The following is a 22,900-nucleotide window of genomic DNA, read 5'->3' as shown; positions in this document are numbered from 1 at the left end:
ACTCTTGACACCGAAAAGTCTACCACACGCATCTCTGGGTTTTCAGTCCCTTAGCTCACCTTTATCTGATGTCATGGCCAACATACCTAGACAAACAATCTCTTTTTTGACACAAAATGTAAAAGGCTTCAACTCCCCACAAAAAAAGGAATAGAGCCCTACTAGACTTTAAAAACACAAAATGTGATATTTTGCTTCTTCAAGAAACCCATTTAAAAAATAACGCCATACCTTCTAACTTTTTCTCACAATTTCCCATACATTATCACAGTAGTCATCCTTCCAAAAAAAAATAATGGAGTTAGCATATGAATTCATAGATCAATCCCTTTTCAATTGCTACACATCGATCGAGACAAAGAGGACCGCTACATAGGGGTGATGAGGCTCCTATTTGGTTGACCCATCACCATAAAAAATATATATGCACCCAATACTGCTCAAGGACTATTTTTTAAGTCAATCACTGACTCCATTCTGAACTTTTCCAAAAGTGCCCTAATTGTGGCAGGTGAATTTAACCTCCCATTAGACCCACAACTGGACAGCTCCAACCAAAATATAAAAATAAAGAAACACCTTCTTAAAATTTTTTGGCATAACCTCCATCTCCTAACTCTCCATGATACTTGGAGACAAGTTTTTCCTTCCAAACGAGATTATACCTTCTTTTACAATACTAATAGCTCCTACTCCCGGATATATTATATCCTAGCAGATCACCTTTTATTATCCAATTTATTCTCTTCCGCATAATCCAGACTTCTTGGTCTGATCACTCAGCAGTTTACAGCAGTTTTAATTGGCCCTCTAGACCCCTCAACTAATTCCAATGGAAACTGGATGGCACAATATTATTAGATCCAATTGCAAATGATTGAACACTTTTTCAGGGAAAACAGCACAACCGACACCTCATTAGGAACACGTTGGGAATCACATAAATGTGTTATCAGAGGGAATTGATTAAAATAAAAGCCCAGAAAAATAGACAATACAGAGAAACACAACAAAACTTTAAAAAGTTAATACTCCAAGTAGATCACTCTCATAAACTTAACCCGTTGGATAAAGATATTCTAAATTCCTTGACACAGCATAGGAACCAGCTAAATGAGCTTCTGGACCTAAAGGTCCAAAATCACACTTTTTACTTAAAACAAAGATATCACTCTGAAAGTAATAAATCAGGGAAACTCCTAGCTAGAGCTCTAAAAAAGAAACAAAATTCAAACTATATACACCATCTTTCATGTCCTGATTAAGGCCAGGTGGAAAATACCAACTCCATTGGAGAAACTTTCAGAAAATTCTATGCCCAACTTTATAATCTTTTCCCACAAAGAGATCCCTTTACACATAGAACCACATCTCAGTTGTATCTACAATCACTTAACACACCACAAATTCATACAGATATGAAAGATACCCTTACCCAACCTATAAGCATTGAGGAAATTCACAGCGTCATCAAATCCATAACTCCAGGGAAGAGCCCAGGCCCTGATGGATTTAGTGGTACTTACTATAAAACATTTAAGGATTTATTGGGCCCAGAATTACTCTCTCTCTTTCAAAATATCGATAAAAATAAGCCTTTCCCCCCCTCCTTGTTAGAAGCCCATATTAGCGTCCTCCCAAAACCAGGGAAAAGTCCTGACCAACCAGCCTATTTTAGACCTATCTCACTTCTTAATGTCGACTAAAAACTATATGCTAAAATTCTTGCAAATCGCTTAATCTTATATTACCACATATTATTCATCAAGATAAATCTGGGATTGTAAGAGGAAGGGAGGCTAGGGAAAACATGGTCAAAATTCTCCAATTAATACAAAATTTCACTTTAAATAATATCCCAGCAGCCCTTCTATCCACCGATGCTGAGAAAGCATTCGATAGGCTGGATTGGACGTTTCTCTACCTATACCTTTAAAAATTTGGTTTCCCAATTAATTTTATTTCATAAAGATTTGCCCTCTATTCGAATCCCACAGCAAAAGTAAGAATCAATGGAACACTCTCAAGCTCTTTTCCCATCATTAATGGGACGAGACAGGGTTTCCCTCTCTTGCCCTTATTATTAATTTTATCTATTGAAATACTAGCATTACAACTCAGACAATCTCAGGCTATAAGGGGTATTCCCTTGAAATCAGGCCACCACAAACTAGCCCTATTTGCAGATGACCTGTTGTTGTTCCTGACTTCTCCCCTATCATCTATACCTGCAGCACAACTAATACTAGAGAATTATAGTAACTTATCTGAACTCCTCCCATTACAAATGCCTCAACAAGATAAATTAACTTTAATGTACAACTCTCCCTTCATTATAGCTCAATGCTTAAAATATCTTGGTATTCATCTTACCCCTGACCTGACCCAATTATACAAACTTAATTATGAACAATTTATCAAAGATTTCTCCCAACTGACTTCGAACCGGCTCCCTAAACCGATCTCCTTGTTAGGCGAATAGGTGCAGTGAAAATTAACCTACTTCCTAAAGTCCTTTATGTCTTCCAAATGGTACCTACAATCCCCTTCCAAAAGCTTATATTCCAAAATTGCAAAAAATTCTAAATTCCTACATTTGGAAACATCGACCCCCAAGGGTAGCCAAAAATACACTAAACCTCCCCAAACACCAAGGAGGCTTAGGTGTCCCAGATCTTCAAAAATACAGACAAGCATCCATAATGAACAGAATTGTCGACTGGAGTCACCATGATAAACTAAATCATAAGTCATGGATCTTAATTGAACATGATTTGGTTAATCATTCACAGCTAAGTTACTTATGTTGGCTTCCCCCCAACTCTAGACCTCAATCTATCCTCCTGTTTCCAATATTAAAAGAAACATTTGATACTTGGGAATTGGGATCTATTACTTAAAAAATCCAATAATCTCTCTAGTATCCCATCTCCATTTACCACAATCTTACATAACACTGATTTCCCAGCTGGGTTACACTTCACACAATCAGAGGATCTCAATATCAATAGTTTTTTACCTATATATCTTCTTTTAGACTCCAATAGATTAAAACCCTTAAATCAGATTGAAGACTTGGGTGGAGGTTTATTTGACCAATGGTTGCATTACCACCAAAAAAACCAACACAAACAGCAAATAACTCAGCCTAGAACCCCCTTTGAGGTATTGTGCAGCACTGCAGATCCCCCCAACCACACTATATCCCTTATTTATAAAATATTGATCTCCCCTCAACCAAATGTCCTCCCTCCTTATACTCAAGCATGGCAAAAGAGCCTGCCTTACCAACTATCATCCAAAGATTAGACAAACATCTTCTCTAATATAGCTAGATCTTCCAATTCTGCATTTATTTTAGAAACTAACTACAAACTCCTCCTGCGGTGGTATCTTACACCACAAAGACTGAAATATATGTTTCCTTCGGCAAATGATAAGTGCTAGGGGAAATGTGGACAAATTGTTCCACTTTACCACATCTGGTGAGATTGCAGTGTTGTTCTGCATTTTTGGGTTTCTATTAGATCCTTTATCAACAATACATTACATACATTTGTATTTAATACAATTCCTAATCCACATTCCAAATTGCACTCCAAATTATTCCATATACTCTTAAATAGCACCAAACAGCTAATCCCCAGACTTTGGAAGCAAGATAAAATACCTACATTGCGAGAATGGATATCTCAAGTTAACTTGAATATTAAACTAGAAAAATATTACTATCTTTCCTCCAATAAATTGGGTTTTTTGCAGGATAAGTTGTTCATATGGAAATCTGCAACCCAAAATTATCCTATCAATTGAGCTCTTTGTCCTTTTTAGACTTATCAGGTTCATGCTTGCCTCAAATTGAAGCCTAAATTGTTTCTAATTGTACTAAGTCTTTATTATCTATAAACTGAAAACAAATGTCAATCATCCAATTTATATGTGAATCTGTAGTGCTGATGAACATACTATGTGCAAAGCAAATGGTTATTATTATTATCATTTTTATTATTATTATTGTTTCTTCCCCACATTGTCCTCTTTTTACCTCTTTCCCACTTCCCCCCATTCTCCCCCTCTTAATTATCATTCTTATTCTTACAAAAAGTTAAAGGGACACTGAACCCAATTTTTTTCTTTTGTGATTCAGATAGAGCATGAAATTTTAAGCAACTTTCTAATTTACTCCTATTATCAAATTTTCTTCATTCTCTTGGTATCTTTATTCGAAATGCAAGAATGTAAGTTTAGATGCTGGCCCATTTTTGGTGAACAACCTATCTTGCTGATGAAAAAGTGAAAAAGTGCTGTCCGGAGTCCTGAACTCATAAAAAAGCTTAGATGCCTTCTTGTTCAAATAAAGCTAACAAGAGAACGAAGAAAAATTGATAATAGGAGTAAATTAGAAAGTTGCTTAAAACTGCAAGCTCTATCTGAATCACGAAAGAAGAAAATTGGGTTCAGTGTCCCTTTAATTAATGTTTTTGACGACTGAAAATGTGGTCCCTAATGTCCAGAGACAATTCTCAATTTGCTGAACTCAAGTCTTTCCTATAATATCACCCATTTATGGACTATATATTTTGTATCATATATAGGAATGTAATCCTTAAATGTTTGTATGTTTGTCTTGTATGATCATTATATGTTTATTCAAACCTCAATAAAAAGAATAAAATATATAGAAGTCTCTTAAAACTGCATGCTCTGTCTGAACCATGCAAGGTTAATATTTAAAGGACAGTCTAGTCAAAATTAAACTTTTATGATTAAGATAAAGCATGTTATTTTAAACAACTTTCCATTTCACTTTTATTTGCTTTGTTCTCTTGGTATTCTTTGTTGAAAGCTAAACCTAGGTAAGCGCATATGCTAATTTCTAAGGCCTAGATTTGGAGTTTGGCGTTAGCCGTGAAAACCAGCGTTAGAGGCTCCTAACGCTGGTTTTAGGCTAACTCTGGTATTTGGAGTCACTCAAAAAAGGGTCTAACACTCACTTTTCAGCCGCGACTTTTCCATACCGCAGATCCCCTTACGTCAATTGCGTATCCTATCTTTTCAATGGGATCTTTCTAACTCCGGTATTTAGAGTCGTGTCTGAAGTGAGCGTTAGAAATCTAATGACAAAACTCCAGCCGCAGGAAAAAAGTCAGTAGTTAAGAGCTTTCTGGGCTAACGCCGGTTTATAAAGCTCTTAACTACTGTACTCTAAAGTACACTAACACCCATAAACTACCTATGTACCCCTAAACTGAGGTCCCCCCACATCGCCGCAACTCGATTAAATTTTTTTAACCCCTAATCTGCCGACCCCCAACTATGTTATCCTTATGTACCCCTAATCTGCTGCCCCTAACACCGCCGACCCCTATATTATATTTATTAACCCCTAATCTGCCCCCCACAACGTCGCCGCCAGCTTCCTACACTTATTAACCCCTAATCTGCCGACAGCAAAGCGCCGCCACCTACGTTATCCTTATGTACCCCTAATCTTCTGCCCCTAACACCGCCGACCCCTATATTATATTTATTAACCCCTAATCTGCCCCCCTCAACGTCGCCTCCACCTGCCTACACTTATTAACCCCTAATCTGCCGAGCGGACCGCACCGCTACTATAATAAAGTTATTAACCCCTAATCCGCCTCACTAACCCTATAATAAATAGTATTAACCCCTAATCTGCCCTCCCTAACATCGCCGACACCTAACTTCAATTATTAACCCCTAATCTGCCGACCGGAGCTCACCGCTATTCTAATAAATGTATTAACCCCTAAAGCTAAGTCTAACCCTAATACTAACACCCCCCTAAATTAAATATAATTTTAATCTAACAAAATTAATTAACTCTTATTAAATAAATTATTCCTATTTAAAGCTAAATACTTGCCTGTAAAATGAATCCTAATATAGCTACAATATAAATTATAATTACATTGTAGCTATTTTAGAATTAATATTTATTTTACAGGCAACTTTGTAATTATTTTAACCATGTACAATAGCTATTAAATAGTTAAGAACTATTTAATAGTTACCTAGTTAAAATAATTACAACATTACCTGTAAAATAAATCCTAACCTAAGTTACAATTAAACCTAACACTATACTATCATTAAATTAATTAAATAAAATACCTACAATTACCTACAATTAAACCTAACACTACACTATCAATACATTAATTAAATACAATATCTACAAATAGCTACAATGAAATAAACTAACTAAAGTACAAAAAATAAAAAAGAACTGTTACAAAAAATAAAAAAATATCTACAAACATAAGAAAAATATTACAACAATTTTAAACTAATTACACCTACTCTAAGCCCCCAAATAAAACAACAAAGCCCCCCAAAATAAAAAATGCCCTACCCTATTCTAAATTACTAAAGTTAAAAGCTCTTTTACCTTACCAGCCCTGAACAGGGCCCTTTGCGGGGCATGCCCCAAGAAGTTCAGCTCTTTTGCCTGTAAAAAAAAACATACAATACCCCCCCCCCAACATTACAACCCACCACCCACATACCCCTAATCTAACCCAAACCCCCCTTAAATAAACCTAACACTAAGCCCCTGAAGATCTTCCTACCTTATCTTCACCATACCAGGTTCACCGATCCATCCTGAAGAGCTCCTCCGATGTCCTGATCCAAGCCCAAGCGGGGGGCTGAAGATGTCTATGATCCGGTAGAAGTCTTCACCCAAGCGGGGCAGAAGAGGTCTTCCATCCGATTGAAGTCTTCATCCAAGCGGGGCTGATTGGAACAGCCAATAGAATGCAAGCTCAATCTGATTGGCTGATTGGATCAGCCAATCGGATTGAACTTGATTCTGATTGGCTGATTCCATCAGCCAATCAGAATATTCCTACCTTAATTCCGATTGGCTGATAGAATCCTATCAGCCAATCGGAATTCGAGGGACGCCATCTTGGATGACGTCATTTAAAGGAACCGTCATTCGTCGTTCAGTCGTCGGCCAGGATGGATGTTCCGCGTCGGAGGTCTTCAGGATGCTGCCGCTCCGCTCCAGATGGATGTCGATAGAAGATGCTGCCTGGATGAAGACTTCAATCGGATGGAAGACCTCTTTTGCCCCGCTTGGATGAAGACTTCAATCGGATGGAAGACCTCTTCTGCCCCGCTTGGGTGAAGACTTCTACCGGATCATGGACATCTTCAGCCCCCCGCTTGGGCTTGGATCATGACATCGGAGGAGCTCTTCAGGATGGATCGGTGAACCTGGTATGGTGAAGATAAGGTAGGAAGATCTTCAGGGGCTTAGTGTTAGGTTTATTTAAGGGGGTTTGGGTTAGATTAGGGGTATGTGGGTGGTGGGTTGTAATGTTGGGGGGGTATTGTATGTTTTTTTACAGGCAAAAGAGCTGAACTTCTTGGGGCATGCCCCGCAAAGGGCCCTGTTCACGGCTGGTAAGGTAAAAGAGCTTTTAATTTTAGTAATTTAGAATAGGGTAGGGCATTTTTTATTTTGGGGGGCTTTGTTGTTTTATTAGGGGGCTTAGAGTAGGTGTAATTAGTTTAAAATTGTTGTAATATTTTTCTTATGTTTGTAGATATTTTTTTATTTTTTGTAACTTAGTTCTTTTTTATTTTTTGTACTTTAGTTAGTTTATTTCATTGTAGTTATTTGTAGATATTGTATTTAATTAATTTATTGATAGTGTAGTGTTAGGTTTAATTGTAGGTAATTGTAGGTATTTTATTTAATTAATTTAATGATAGTATAGTGTTAGGTTTAATTGTAACTTAGGTTAGGATTTATTTTACAGGTAATGTTGTAATTATTTTAACTAGGTAACTATTGAATAGTTCTTAACTATTTAATAGCTATTGTACCTTGTTAAAATAATTACAAAGTTGCCTGTAAAATAAATATTAATCCTAAAATAGCTACAATGTAATTATAATTTATATTGTAGCTATATTAGGATTTTACAGGTAAGTATTTAGCTTTAAATAGGAATCATTTATTTAATAAGAGTTAATTAATTTAGTTAGATTAAAATTATATTTAATTTAGGGGGGTGTTAGTGTTAGGGTTAGACTTAGCTTTAGGGGTTAATACATTTATTAGAATAGCGGTGAGCTCCAGTCGGCAGATTAGGGGTTAATAATTGAAGTTAGGTGTCGGCGATGTTAGGGAGGGCAAATTAGGGGTTAATACTATTTATTATAGGGTTAGTGAGGCGGATTAGGGGTTAATAACTTTATTATAGTAGCGCTCAGGTCCGCTCGGCAGATTAGGGGTTAATAAGTGTAGGCAGGTGGAGGCGACGTTGTGGGGGGCAGATTAGGGGTTAATAAATATAATATAGGGGTCGGCGATGTTAGGGCAGCAGATTAGGGGTACATAGGGATAATGTAAGTAGCGGCGGTTTATGGAGCGGCAGATTAGGGGTTAATAATAATATGCAGGGGTCAGCGATAGCGGGGGCGGCAGATTAGGGGTTAATAAGTGTAAGGTTAGGGGTGTTTAGACTCGGGGTACATGTTAGAGTGTTAGGTGCAGACGTAGGAAGTGTTTCCGCATAGCAAACAATGGGGCTGCGTTAGGAGCTGAACGCGGCTTTTTTGCAGGTGTTAGGTTTTTTTTCAGCTCAAACAGCCCCATTGTTTTCTATGGGGGAATCGTGCACGAGCACGTTTTTGAGGCTGGCCGCTTGCGTAAGAAACTCTGGTATCGAGAGTTGAAGCTGCGTTAAAAATGCTCTACGCTCCTTTTTTGGAGCCTAACGCAGCCTTTATGTGGACTCTCAATACCAGAGTTATTTTTATGGTGCGGCCAGAAAATAGCTGGCGTTAGCTACACGGGTCCTTACCGACAAAACTCTAAATCTAGCCGTAAGTCCTTAAAAACCACCCCTTATTTCAATGCATTTGACAGTTTTTCACAGATAGAGGGCGTTAGTTCATGTGTTTCATATAGATAACAATGTGACCAAGCCCGTTGATTTACAAATGAGAGGGCATTGATTGGCTAAATGCAAGTCTGTCAAAAGAACTGAAATAAGGGGTCAGTCTGCAAAGGCTTAGATATAATCACAGAGATAAAAAGTATATTAATATAGCAGTGATGGTTATGCAAAACAGGGGAATGGGTAATAAAGGGATTATCTATCTTTTTAAACAATAACAATTCTGGAGTAGACTGTCCCTTTAACTTAATATTGAAGTTAGCAGAAAATACAGATGACACTACATAATAATTGCCATGTGAATGTTAAGGACACTCTCACAGTTCTATTTTGGATAGACACAAACATTCCCAAACATAAACAAAAAGGTGTTTCATAAAAAAATAACAATTCCACATTTTAAATATCCTATTTCAGATGTTACTAATATAGGGCTATATTTTTCACAATCTATTTTTCTTCCGCCGATATTACAAGTCGGGAGAAATAGCCTTTTCCGCTTCAATCCCTACCACGATCTAAGAGCTGTGGTAAACTGTGTTCCAAAATAAAAAAGTTGCACAAAACTACATTACAAAGTACAATTACACCCATAAATAACTGTTAACCCCTAAACTGCACACCCCAACCCCATATTGCAAAGTACCTAAATCAACTGTTAACCCCTAAACCACCACCCCCCCATCACAAACACTAAATAATACTATGAACCCCTAAACTGCCATCCCCCCACATTGCAAAGTAACTAAAAAACCTTTTAACTCCTAAACTGCCATCCCCCCACATCGCAAACACTAAATTATACTATTAAACCCTAAACCGCCATCCCCCACAACACAAAGTACCTAAATAACCTATTAACCCCTATGCCATCCCCACATCGCAAACTATCTAAACCCCCTAACCTAACACCCCCTAACAACCCAAATTAACATACCCGTAATTTAACTAAAAAAAATCCTACCTGTAAAATTAAATTAAAACCTATTCTTACCTAAAAAAAAAAAAAAAAAACTACCTTTACTGAAAAATAAAATACATAAAAAATTTAAAAAAAAAAACAAAAAAAACATTTACCAAAAAAAACCTCTACCATTTAAAAAAATAAAAATATCATTACAAAAAATAAACAAAATTACTAAAAAAAAAAATTAAATAAAAAAAAAATTGTGAATTAGACACAAAGGTCAATATCTCTTCTGAAATGTAACCCTTGTGGTACAGTACTATTAAGAGTAAAAATCCAAAATATTTCCCTGAGACCTAGTTTAGTTTCCCTATCTCCTCCTCTTTTCCATACGGGGACATGGTTAATCGCCTGCACTGTCAACAAATTAGTATCTGAATTGTGGTTTCCCTAAAATGTCGTGCTATGGGGGTGTCTGATTCTATGTCCTCAATAGACCTTAGATGTGCTAAAAACCTGTCCTTTAGGGGTCTCTTTGTTTTTCCAACATATTCTTTGAAACACCCCCTACAGGTCAACAAGTAAATTACATGTGTAGTAGCACAATTAATATAAAATTTAATGTCATGAGATTTCTGGGTACTAGTGGAGGTGAAATAGTCACCCTCTGCAACATATTCACATGTTTTGTAGATGTTGCATCTACACCGAAAAAATCCTTTTCTTTTTTTAAGCCAACATTTATTGCTTATTTTACCTGAACAATCTGATGGGGATGTATAGTTTCCAATTGTCTTACCCTTTCTAGGTATGAACTCAAACCCTCCTTGTATGATCCCTTTCAATATGGGATCTGTGTAGAGGATAGGAATACTTTCTCTAACAATGCTACAAATATTTCTAAATTCCAAGCTATAGGTTGTAATGAACTTAGGTTTCTCCTTCTGTTTTTCTTTAGCCCCTTTTCCTGTTTTTTATATTTCAAAACCTCACTCCTAGGCAAAATATCCACTTTTTCCCTAGTTTTAATAAGGGTCTGTTCATCATACCCCCTATTTCTCAAGCGATCAGTGATTATATCTGCCTGTTTCATGTAATCCTCCGTTTTGGTACAATTTCGTTTAGCTCTTATATACTTTCCCTTGGGGATACCCTGTAAAGTATGCTTTGGATGACATGAACTATAATCAAGTATTGTATTCCCCGATGTGGGTTTCCTGTACAGGTCAGTTTCAATTAGACCAGTGTTACTATCTCCTTTAATTGTTATATCTAGGAAACAAATAGTATTTTTCTGTTGTTCCCCTATCAATTTTATGCCACTGTCATTTTGATTTAAATAATTACAGGATAATTCTACATTCTGTTCATCACTATCTATAATGAAAAACAGATCATCAATGAATCTGGCATACATAATGATCTTTCCCTGTAGTGGGTTTCTGTCTCCACCATCCCATAAAGACATTGGCGTAACAGGGGGCAAATTTCGCCCCCATATCGGTCCCACGTTTTTGAAGAAAGAAACCCCCCTCAAACATAAAAAATTGTGTGTAAGGAGATATTTAATAACTTTTATGATGAACTGTTTGGTCATTGTGTTATAGTTACTACAATGTTCCAAAAAGAAATCAACTGCCTGTATGCCTTTCTCGTGGAGGATGGATGTATACAGAGATGCCACATCTACCACTAGGAATCTATAACTAGATTTCCATTTCACATTTCCAACTTCAATGGTAGAGCTGTGGTATCCTGTATATAACTTGGTAATTTTCTAACTAAGGGTTGGAGAAAACTATTGATTATATTAGAAAGGGGTTCATTAAGTAAGTTAATCCCTGCAATTATAGGGCGCCCCGGGGGATTGTCTAGGTCCTTGTGGTCTTTGGGGAAATAGTGGAAAATTGGATTTACAGGATTATCAGGAATCAACATTTCTTCTGTGGCATGTATAATAACATTACTGTATCTAGCGGTTTTAAAAATATCAGTCAATATCTTTGTATATTGTTTTGTAGGATTTTCTCTTAACCTGCTATATACTTCAATGTCATAGAGCTGTCTAAATGCTTCTTTGGTGTAAGCTTCTCTATCGAGTACCACCACATTCTCCCCTTTGTCAGAGGACCTCACCACTATCCTATTATCTTCTGTTAGTTTTTTCAGTGCCTCTTTTTCTTTAAGTGACATGTTTTGTTTTTGTTTTTTTATATTTTTGTCTAACTCTGTTACGGCTAGATTACGAGTTGTGCGTTAGGCTTAAAAAGCAGTGTTGGCCGGTCCTAACACTGCTTTTTAACGCCCGCTGGTATTACGAGTCTTGCAGGTACAGGTGTACCGCTCACTTTTTTGGCTAGACTTGGAAATACCGCAAATCCACTTACGTAAATTGCGTATCCTCTTTTTTCAATGGGACTTGCATAGCGCCGGTATTACGAGTCTGCCAAAAAGTGAGCAGTACACCCTCTCCTGTCAAGACTGGTACCGCAATTTAAAGTCAGTAGTCTACAACGCTGTAGCATAAAACTCTTAACTAAAGTGCTAAAAAGTACACTAACACCCATTAACTACCTATTAACCCCTAAACTGAGGCCCTCCCACATCGCAAACACTAAAATAAAAATTGTAACCTCTAATCTTCCGAACCGGACATCGCCGCCACTATAATAAATATATTAACCCCTAAACTGCCGCACTCCTGCCTCGCAAACATTAGTTAAATATTATTAACCCCTAATCTGCCGCCCCCAACGTCGCCGCCACTATACTAAAGTTATTAACCCCTAAATCTAAGTCTGACCCTAACCCTAACACCCCTTAACTTAATTATAATTAAAAGAAATATAAATAAAAATTCCTATCATTAACTAAATAATTCCTATTTAAAACTAAATACTTACCTATAAAATAAACCCTAAGCTAGCTACAATATAACTAATAGTTACATTGTAGCTATCTTAGGATGTATTTTTATTTTACAGGCAAGTTTGTATTTATTTTAACTAGGTAGAATAGTTATTAAATAGTTATTAACTATTTAATAACTACCTAGCTAAAATAAATGCAAAGTTACCTGTAAAATAAAACCTAACCTAAGTTACAATTACACCTAACACTACACTATAATTAAATTATTTCCCTAAATTAAATATAATTAAATAAAATTATCTAAAGTACAAAAAAAACCCCCACTAAATTACAGAAAATAATAAACAACTTACAAGATTTTTAAACTAATTACACCTAATCTAATCCCCCTAACAAAATAAAAAAGCCCCACCCTACACTAAATTACAAATAGCCCTTAAAAGGGCCTTTTGCGGGGCATTGCCCCAAAGTAATCAGCTCTTTTACCTGTAAAAAAATTACAAATCCCCCCCAACACTAAAACCTACCACCCACACAACCAACCCTACTCATATTTTTCTGAAATTGTTTGTCATATGACTAAAACTCAGGGTCTTTTTGGACTACTTTCAGCTTTTCCTGTATTGCTTTCATTTCTTCTAATAGCTAAACTCTTTGTTGTTGCTTAAACTCTATTAGTAAATCAATTAAAACAAAAGAGCAAGTGTCCACAATTACATTCTATTTAGAAATGAATTCTGCCTCTAGTACCCTAAATGAAGGAAATTTTTGTATCCTCAGCCCTCTGGGTATGCGCTTGTCATGTTTGTATATCATGAATGTCTTAATGTCCAATTCCAGTTTAATATCCTTTTTCTCTGGGTTTCAATGTCAAAGAACAAGCTGTCAATTGTGTAGACTAATACTTCATCTGTCTGAATGAGGTACAGTGATCTCTCCCAGGTAGGCTTCCAGCTGTAAAGTAGCAGCTTTTGAAACACTGCTCTGACATACAATAATACAAATAACAGCAATTTGTATTGGCAGAACAGAAGTGAACAATTTTTAGTTAAGTCTCCACTTCAGCTTAAAATGAAATGGGAACATGCAATTTGAAAAACGCCACAAGAGGGCGTATGGGTAGGAATTGGAGGTATCGGTTATAGTATTGGGGCATTTGCACGAGTACTCATGCAAATACTTGGTATCGGCACGGATACAGATACTAGTATCGGTATCGGTGCAACCCTAATTTATATATATATATATATATATATATATATATATATATATATACTGTGTATATATATATATATATATATACACACACATAGATATATATATATATATATATATATAGATATAAATAGATATATACACACACATATATTATATGTATATGTATAATATATATGTTTGTGTGTGTGTGTATATATATATACACACACATATATATCTACATACATACTGCACATACATACACATATGCAGTATATATATATATATAGCCACTCCAGTGTGTTTCACTCAATTCATTATATTATTAACAATTGAGTAAATACATTTTATATTCACACTATAGAAAGGACAATAAGTATGTGCTGTTATTGCACACAGAGATTTGTATAGCAGCTTGACTAATTTCAGTCACATTATCCTCATTTAGTTTCCCATACATTACAGCACATCTGTTCAGAGTAGTATCCTATTTACTAATGTATTTACTATAACATTGTTCTTGCTTCCAATTTCCAACATTTGCAAAGATACAGTAAGGTATCTGTGTGTTGATTTCCATGGTAATATGACTTCCTATTTGCTAATGCTAGGAAACCAGAAATGTGAGGTTAATACAGAAGTGCACCCTCCTGATCTATGAAGCTGATTCTTACCTGCTGCAGATGATTTCCTTGGTACCTCTTCATCCTGTTGCTCCTAGCATCCAGCTGCTATCTTGCTCCGTCAGATTATGCGCCCAGCACTGAGAGATGCAAGGACTGCCTGGGAGATGCTTTTGCTCTCTGCTCGTTTCTCCCTTGTTCTCTGCGTCGATCTATATCTTTCACACACAGGTGATTGGCACAGAATGGGGACGAGCTTGTAACATTAACCCCTCTTGAAAAAGAATAAGCATGTAGTCAGTCAGAGAGCAGATATGCAGGCCTGTGCAGATCACCAGACACATGTCACACAGAGAATAAGTCTGTGCACTCACACAGATCTACAGTTATGCTGGCACATTTATAGTGCACACATTCAGTAACTGAAGCATGCAAAGGTGTTAATTCCACACACATTTGTATTAATACAGTGACCTATATTCATATATGGGAACTTTTATTATAAGCTGCATCTGATTCAAATAAATAAATAAAATTAATTAATTCATTTACCCTACTGCTATTAATATGCATGGGGCACAAAGTTGTGTTGGCAACAAATGGGTTGTGTTAAATTTTGTTGATACAGCATCTATGACAGCTCTTACTGTTTGTTGCATACAGCCCCTCTCAGTCATATGCTAACATTAGACCCCAAGTTCCTGGAGCCCCTCAGCTACAAACCAAAAGTAAATCAGACCATTAGCCTTGCAACCTCTCTCTAAGGTACATACATATATCACATCAGACTCCTGGTCCTGCAGCCCCTCTAAAAGAGACAAAATGGATATTTCGACTAAATTCAGTTATTCCGAATGGCATGAATGATTAATAAATGCTAACCATTATAGTTACTAGAGTAAAAGTACAATATGAATTAATACTTTATTATAAATGTAAAAGGTATAATACTCAATACATATGTGTTTGTTTGTTTTTTAATGCTGTGGATGAAAATGTTAACTTTCAAAAGAAGGCGATTAAAATCAGATGAACATATTGTCTATATGCGCTTCTGTTTAGAAATAAAACAATCCCACATTAAGTTATAATTATGGAAACATACAATGATAAAATTTATCAACCCATACATATTGATGCTAAGATGTGCTTATTATTTTATTCTATTTATCTGGACTTAATAATAAGATGGTATTTTTTAGGGTTCCATCCTATAAATCCAATCTACCCAGTAACATTTGCTCAAGATACAGCTCTGCATAACTAGATACTGCGGCAGTAAGTGCAAAAAAACGCAGGGTTGTATACTATATTAGCAAATCTTTTATGACCGCAATAGAGAACCGACCAGAAAAGTATGCGTAAGAGGGGGCGAGGCTACTAAGCCACGATTGGCGGCCAATAGTTTCTAATCAATCTTCAAAAAGGACCTTGATACAGCCCGAAACGAGTCTATTGCTACAGCTCTTGGTGTGCTCTTCACCTCTGTCACCTGAAGCCGACGTATCCAGTTATCGTACAAACAGTGTTCAGTCCAGCACTCACAATCCTATAATGGGAAAAAAATGTAATATTAAAGGCTACCATTCATGTTATACACAATTTGTTATATATATGATTAAATGTCCATGTGGGCGTGGCTATGTCGGAGAGACGACAAGAAACATCAAAGACATAATAATAGAACACAAGAGTAGTATTAGAACAGGTAATAAAAAAAGCCCCAGTAGCACACCATTTCATTAAGATGGGTCATTTAATAAATGAATTGAGATTCCAAATTATTGAAAGTGTACCTAGACCCCGCAGAGGGGGAGATAGAGAACAGCTGCTTAAACAGCGCAAAGCCTTTTGGATCTTTAAGTTAGGAACTTTGGAACCTAATGGTCTCAATAGAGATTGGGACCTTTCTGTTTTTCTATAAAATGTGTTTCCATGAAATACCTTTTTTCCATATTTAATTGTTTGTTATATAATTGCATATGTAATATATATATATATATATATATATATATATATTAATGAATTTTGTAGAATCGGCTATCTGAATAGTTAGGAGTTTGATTAATTGTTTTTAATGTTTGTAATATACCTACTTAAATTTGTAGAAACCTATAGGATTAAATATAAAATTGGCTCTATAGTGGTATATACCTATATATAGAAAGAAGTCATTATGTTTGTGAGCATGATTAAGGAAGTTTATTACGAAATGTCGCTGCTACTTGTCACTGTGTAAAGTTTTCTAATAAATTTATCTACTACTGTCACTCGCTTTTGGATTACTGTATCCAGTTATCGGCCAGGAAACAGGGAGGTGAATCACACTGCATTCAGTTGTTCATGTAGTGGAAATGTCTTTTTCAGGACACTATTATACTTAATAATTTGTTTTTGCCCTTCTGTAAGTCCCATACCTATATCACCTGAAAAGCCTGGACCTGCATCCCTTTCTATAAGCCCATACCCACTTCATATCAAACTCCTGGCCCTGCAGCCCCTCTTTAAGCTGTATATCATATCCACATTGCATCAAAACTTAGGGTGACCATATTGCTGCTTTAAAAAGGGACACATATGAAAAATACATATGTCAGGGTTCTTATACAAAACATTTCTTTAAACAGCACTGAAAACAGTCCTGAGATATGTATTTTTCATATGTGTCTGCAATATGGTCACCCTAATCAAAAGACTGGACATGCATCCCTTCTATATGCCCATACCCACCTCATATCAAACTCCAGGCCCTGCAGCCCCTCTTTAAGCCACATATCCACTTTAAATCAAACTCATATCCCCACAGACCTTCTACAAGCCACATATATCCACACCATATCAAAAACCTGGCCTTGCAGGGCTTCCATATATCCACGTCACATCATATAACCAGACCTGCAGCCCCTTTATAAGCCACATACCGAGCTTACATAAAACACCAGGACCTGCAGCCCTTCTATAAGCCATAGAACCACAGCACACCAAGATCCTTTATCTGAAGCTCTTCAATAAGCCATATACCCACATCACATCAAGTGCCTGTACCTCAAGCCCTTCTACAAGTCCCATACTCACATCCAATCAAACACCTGTATTTGCATCCCTTCTATAATCCACATACAAAGCAAGGTCATACCACATGCCAGACCCTGCAGACCCTTCTATAAGTCACATACCACATTACATAAAATTTCTGGCCCTGCAGCCTGTCTATAAGCCATAAACTCACATCAGATCAGAGCTATGGCCTACAGAATATGACACAGGTATACAAACAATTGCCAAATAAACAATAGACACGTTGTGGCAGTACCCCTTCCTGGTAACATTCCAGCATAGAGACACAGCGTTTATATCATTTACGATGTATGGTCTGTATACAGCTGCTGGATAATGACTTATTTGGCTGTTTGTACAATTATGTCACATTCTGTTCTTAGATCCTGGGGGACTTATGCTTATATGCGATTATATGTTTTTATATTTATACAAATGCTGGAATAAATTTTATCTGTGAAGAGATTCTGTTTTGTCACTGATGTCTTTTATAGAGTGATACAAACCCAGAGCTGGTTCTAGCTCTGGTAAATGTGAGTATTGTGTACTTCCACATGAATGATGCTTATTCTTGTAACAGTATTATACTTTGCTTTTTCCCATCCTTTTATTTGAGGAAATCCTGGATTTTACTCCATTCATTTGGACTGAATAAAATGGACGACTGCTTTAATTTAAGTATTATTAAGTACTGGCTCTATGAACGATCACTGTGTATATAGACAATGGCGAAATATACGCACTAAACAAACAAAATTGGCCAAGGCCCAATATTTCTGTGAAAATCTGAACAATAACATATCAAACCCTATAATGTTTTGGAAAATCATAAATAACTTACACACTCCCCCAATCCACTCCCAACCCTCCACTGTCAAAGTGAACAACCATACACTGCAACTTCCCTTAGAAGTAGCAAATGCCTTTAACAATTATTTTGTCAGATGCTCCACCACCCTGATTGACAAACTAATAAATGACACACATCTGGAAACTACAAAAGTGGATCAGGCCCCACTAAATCTGCAAACACCCAATATATAGAATTTTAGACCTGTACCAATCAATGACGTTAAGAAACACCATAATAGTCTAAAAATTAAAAACCAGTCTGGACCTGATCAAATCCCAGCAATACTGATCAGGCTCAGAGCGCCAGCAATTGCTAAACCTGTCACAACCCTAATTAACGAATCCTTGACATCTGGATACATACCAAAACTTTGGAAGACTGCAAGAGTAGTGGCTACCCATAAAAGTAGTGAGATAACCTTGGTTTCTAATTATCGGCCAATATCATTGCTCCCAGTATTGTCAAAAATCTTAGAAAAGTGCATCCATACGCAACTATGTGAGTATTACCAACAATCTAACTATCTGACCCCTGATCAATCAGGTTTTCGCCCGAAACACTCCACTAGAACTGCCCTCCTAAAAGTTTGCAACGACATCCAACCTGGCATTGAACAAGGAGACCTAACTGGACCTATTTTCCTTGATTTTACAAAGGCCTTTGACACAGTAGACCACAACATACTACTGGTCAAACAAAAAAACTCAGGGTTGGTGATCGTCCGCTAACCTGATTTCGATCATATGTATCGAATCGATCACAATAAATCTCCATTTCTGACAGCGACTCCCTCCCTCTCCCAGTCACGTGTGGTGTTCCCCAAGGTTCCATTCTCGGCCCCTACTATTCACATTATTTATAAATGATTTGCCAAATGTCTGCAAATCCTCAACTGTACACATGTATGCAGATGACACGGTAATCTATGCAAGCAAATCTGATCTTCCGCAGCTTGAGGCAGTGCTCCAAGACCAGTTCACAGAGGTAGAAAAGTGGATCTCAAAAAACAAACTCTTCCTAAACACTGACAAAACTGTCACAATGATCTTTGAAATGGGACCTAAATTACACAGACTACAAAATTCCCCCCATCTACACATCAAAACGAAATCAAATTGCACACTGACCGCAGTCCACTCTTTTAAATACTTGGGTATGTTGTTAGACCCCAATCTATCTTTTGGCCTCAACATAGAAAAACTTGCATCTAAACTCTATCAAAAACTAGGTGCCCTGTACAGAAACAAATCCTACCTCAGCCCTACAGTAAAGGAAAAGCAAATGCTGATGCCAATCATTAATAATGGGGATGTAGTATATGCACCTGCACCGCAAACTCACCTTAATAAACTTAATACATTGTATAACTCGTTCTGCCTCTTTGTGCTATAATGTAACTACAAGACCCACCACCATTGTGACATGCTAAAAGAACTAAACTGGCTGTCGCTGGATCCAGACGCACCCCCCATCTTTCCTTCCTTGTGTTTAAGAGCCTTTCTGGGAAGTTCCCACCCTACCTGAGCAGAATGCTCTCCCTGGCTATTCCCACCTCCTATAACCTCCGATCCAGTACCAGCAAATCATTTAGTTTACCTCAATACAAAAAGAAAGCAGCTCGATCCTCCTTTTCCTACAGAGCACCACAATTATGGAAAGACCTCCCGCACACTTTCAAACCTTCCCCAGGCCTAAAATCCTTTAAGAGATCCCTCTCTACATATCTCAAAACAGAATGCACCTGTCATGGTTGATTATACATTTCCTTCCTGTTCTATGTTAAATTTTGCATATATTGTGTATTATTATTGTTTTTGTATTTTATTGTACCCTATTGTATCAATGCAATGTTTTGTGGACCCAGGACATACTTGAAAATGAGAGAAATCTCAATGTATCCTTACTGGTAAAATATTTTATAAATAAATAAATATCTGTTTTTTTCTTTATTGTATGTTCACCTTGATTTTCACTCATATGTACTATATGTAAGTACTAACTTTTGGAGAGACACTGTCTATTTAATTTTATTATTTGTTTGTTACTTTTTTTCATTCTGTGGAAAACAGATAGACAGTATGTTTCCTCAGCAATATATATGTCTATGAATAAGTCATATCAGCAAATAATGTGTGTGAATGGAAATGTACACATAACATATAGATCTGTAACCATATGAAACATTCAGTGGTAGACCTAATTACCGTAGGGCCCTCGTACAAGACATTATTTTGTTACCCACCCCCTTGGGAAAGCTCAGAGGTTAAGCAATAGAAATAATAACAATGAATATAATGAATATATTTTATGCAACAAACATAGTGGCATTTTGTCATTATAAACTATTTTAACTTTCTAAATAAAAACATTTAACAATGACAACACACTATAAACTCTTTTAAATAAATAATAATGGAAATGTATGCATAAACAAACATATATTGTATAATTCTTATCTGGCCTCATCTACTGGCTTACATTTGTCACTCTTCTAACTTCTTGTTGAACAGATGCAACTCTCTCTTTTTCTGCAGCACGTCCAGCCCTGCTGCTCAAGGAGTAACAAGTACAAGTTATAGACCCCCCCCCCCCTTTTAACCTAACTAGCCCAATGCCTTGTGTTAAAATGCTTTAGGGCCAGTCAAGTTAGGGTCAGGGGAGCAAACAGCCAACCAGGGCAGACTTTGCCTTCTCTGCAGTTTGTAACTGTGATGTTGTACAGGCTTACAGCTCATCTCTGACTGCCCTGTGCTCCTTGCTTGCTGATGACTTGGTGACATCTTTGCTTCTATAAGCTCTCCATAAGGCAATTGGTGCAACTGTATCTGTCTGCAGTAGTTACAACCCTGGAACAATTCCAAGTTACACAAGAACAAATACAGCAATACACAAAAGGTCCATCTGGTTTTTAGGTCTACAATTTTCTTAAATATCAGCCTATAATTCAGTGACCTGTGACCACGTTTCACATATATGTTAGCTACAATGAAACACATTGAAATGAAAGAGCAAAATCAGAGGACAGAACAGTACATTATTTTCTGCCATGGGAAGCCAGTTTCTCTTTACAGTAGAACAGAATTATATATATATATGTCACTACAAAAAGAAAATAGATTTTGATAAAACGGTCACTTGTACTTTTAAAGCTGTATTATAATTGGAGGCACTTTTCCCTTGCCTTGGGGTCAAGCCCCATAAAGCTAAATTGTAGGTATCAAATCTGAAACATTCTATGGAGAAGGGCTCCTATGTGCAAAAAAACAATTAATTCAGTTATTTTTTTACTTTTTTAATAACAAGGATCAATTTCATATTTGTTAAAAACATGGATGTTTTTTAAACATTCGATACAAATGATTGATTGGAGTGTTACATAGTTTTGATATATAAAGTTATATTTCCCCTTTAAAGGTATGCTAAACCAAAAATATTTTTTCATTTTTCATGATTCAGATAAAGCATGCAATTTTAAGCAACTTTCTAATTTACTCCTATTATCAAATTGTCTTTGTTCTCCTGCTATCTTTATTTGAAAAGCAAGATTGTAAAGCTTAGTAGCCGGCTAATTGTTGGCTCATCCCTCTGGATAGCGCCTGCTTATTGGTAGCTACATTTAGCCACCAGTCAGCAAGTGCTACCCAGGTCCTGAACCAAAAATGGGCTGTCTCCTAAGCTATACATTCCTGCATTTCAAATAAAGATAGCAAGCGAATGAAGAAACATTGATGATGGGAGTAAATTAGAAATTTGCTTAAAATTGCATGCTCTATCTTTATCATTAAAGAAACAAATGTGGGTTTGGAGTCCCTTTAACTCTATCAATGTGAAGCTACTGAGGACTTGTCACTAACAAGTATGAAATAAGGCACACACAGTAATAGAGATTATGAATAAAATCATCGTAGTAAATTCATTTAGGGCTAGATACAACTGAAGCACAAAAATATTAGCGCTATTAAAGAGAATGGGCGAGATTACATATGCGGCGCAAGCTTCAGCGTAACTGCTGAAACCCGTATCACCCGTAATTTCACCTTGCACATCGGGGAATCACATAAACCGCGCCGGCAGTTCATATACTGCCGTAAGTTGGATAAACTGGCGATGCCCAGAAATATGAGTAAATACACATTTCTGGAGTCACCAGTGACTTCCTGCAGTTTAGAAAGAAAGAATAAGAAAAAAGAAAAGTTAAATCTCCAGTAAAAGTCTAACCCGCCTCCCAAAACTAAACCCGACACGTCAAAACCCCTATATCTGCCATCATCATGCCACATTGTGGGCCACAACGCAAAAAACTAATTTAATTACTAAGCCCCCTAACCTAACACCCCCTAAATTAACCCCAATTACATAAAATAAAAAATACTAAATTACAATTAAAATAAAAAAACTAACATTAATTAAAAAAACAGCCGAAGATTAAATAAAATAAATCTATAAT

General features: G+C 36.6%; 1 protein-coding gene across 1 annotated transcript in view; it reads right to left on the bottom strand.

The window, feature by feature from the left end:
* SLC6A7 (solute carrier family 6 member 7) overlaps positions 1 to 21,032 on the bottom strand; it is a 251,730-nt gene extending 230,698 nt beyond the window's left edge. The window contains exons 1-3 of the mRNA XM_053716191.1: positions 20,932 to 21,032; positions 16,027 to 16,092; positions 14,595 to 14,817 (exon numbers count right to left, since the gene is read on the bottom strand). Coding sequence (XP_053572166.1) covers positions 14,595 to 14,627 — 33 coding nt within the window. The 5' untranslated portion in view covers positions 14,628 to 14,817; positions 16,027 to 16,092; positions 20,932 to 21,032. The remainder of the gene's footprint in view (positions 1 to 14,594; positions 14,818 to 16,026; positions 16,093 to 20,931) is intronic.
* Between the last annotated feature and the right edge of the window lie 1,868 nt (positions 21,033 to 22,900).

Source organism: Bombina bombina, chromosome 6 (genome assembly GCF_027579735.1).
Source record: "Bombina bombina isolate aBomBom1 chromosome 6, aBomBom1.pri, whole genome shotgun sequence".
In the NCBI taxonomy this organism is placed as follows: domain Eukaryota; kingdom Metazoa; phylum Chordata; class Amphibia; order Anura; family Bombinatoridae; genus Bombina; species Bombina bombina.
This window is presented reverse-complemented; position numbering and strand designations above follow the sequence as displayed.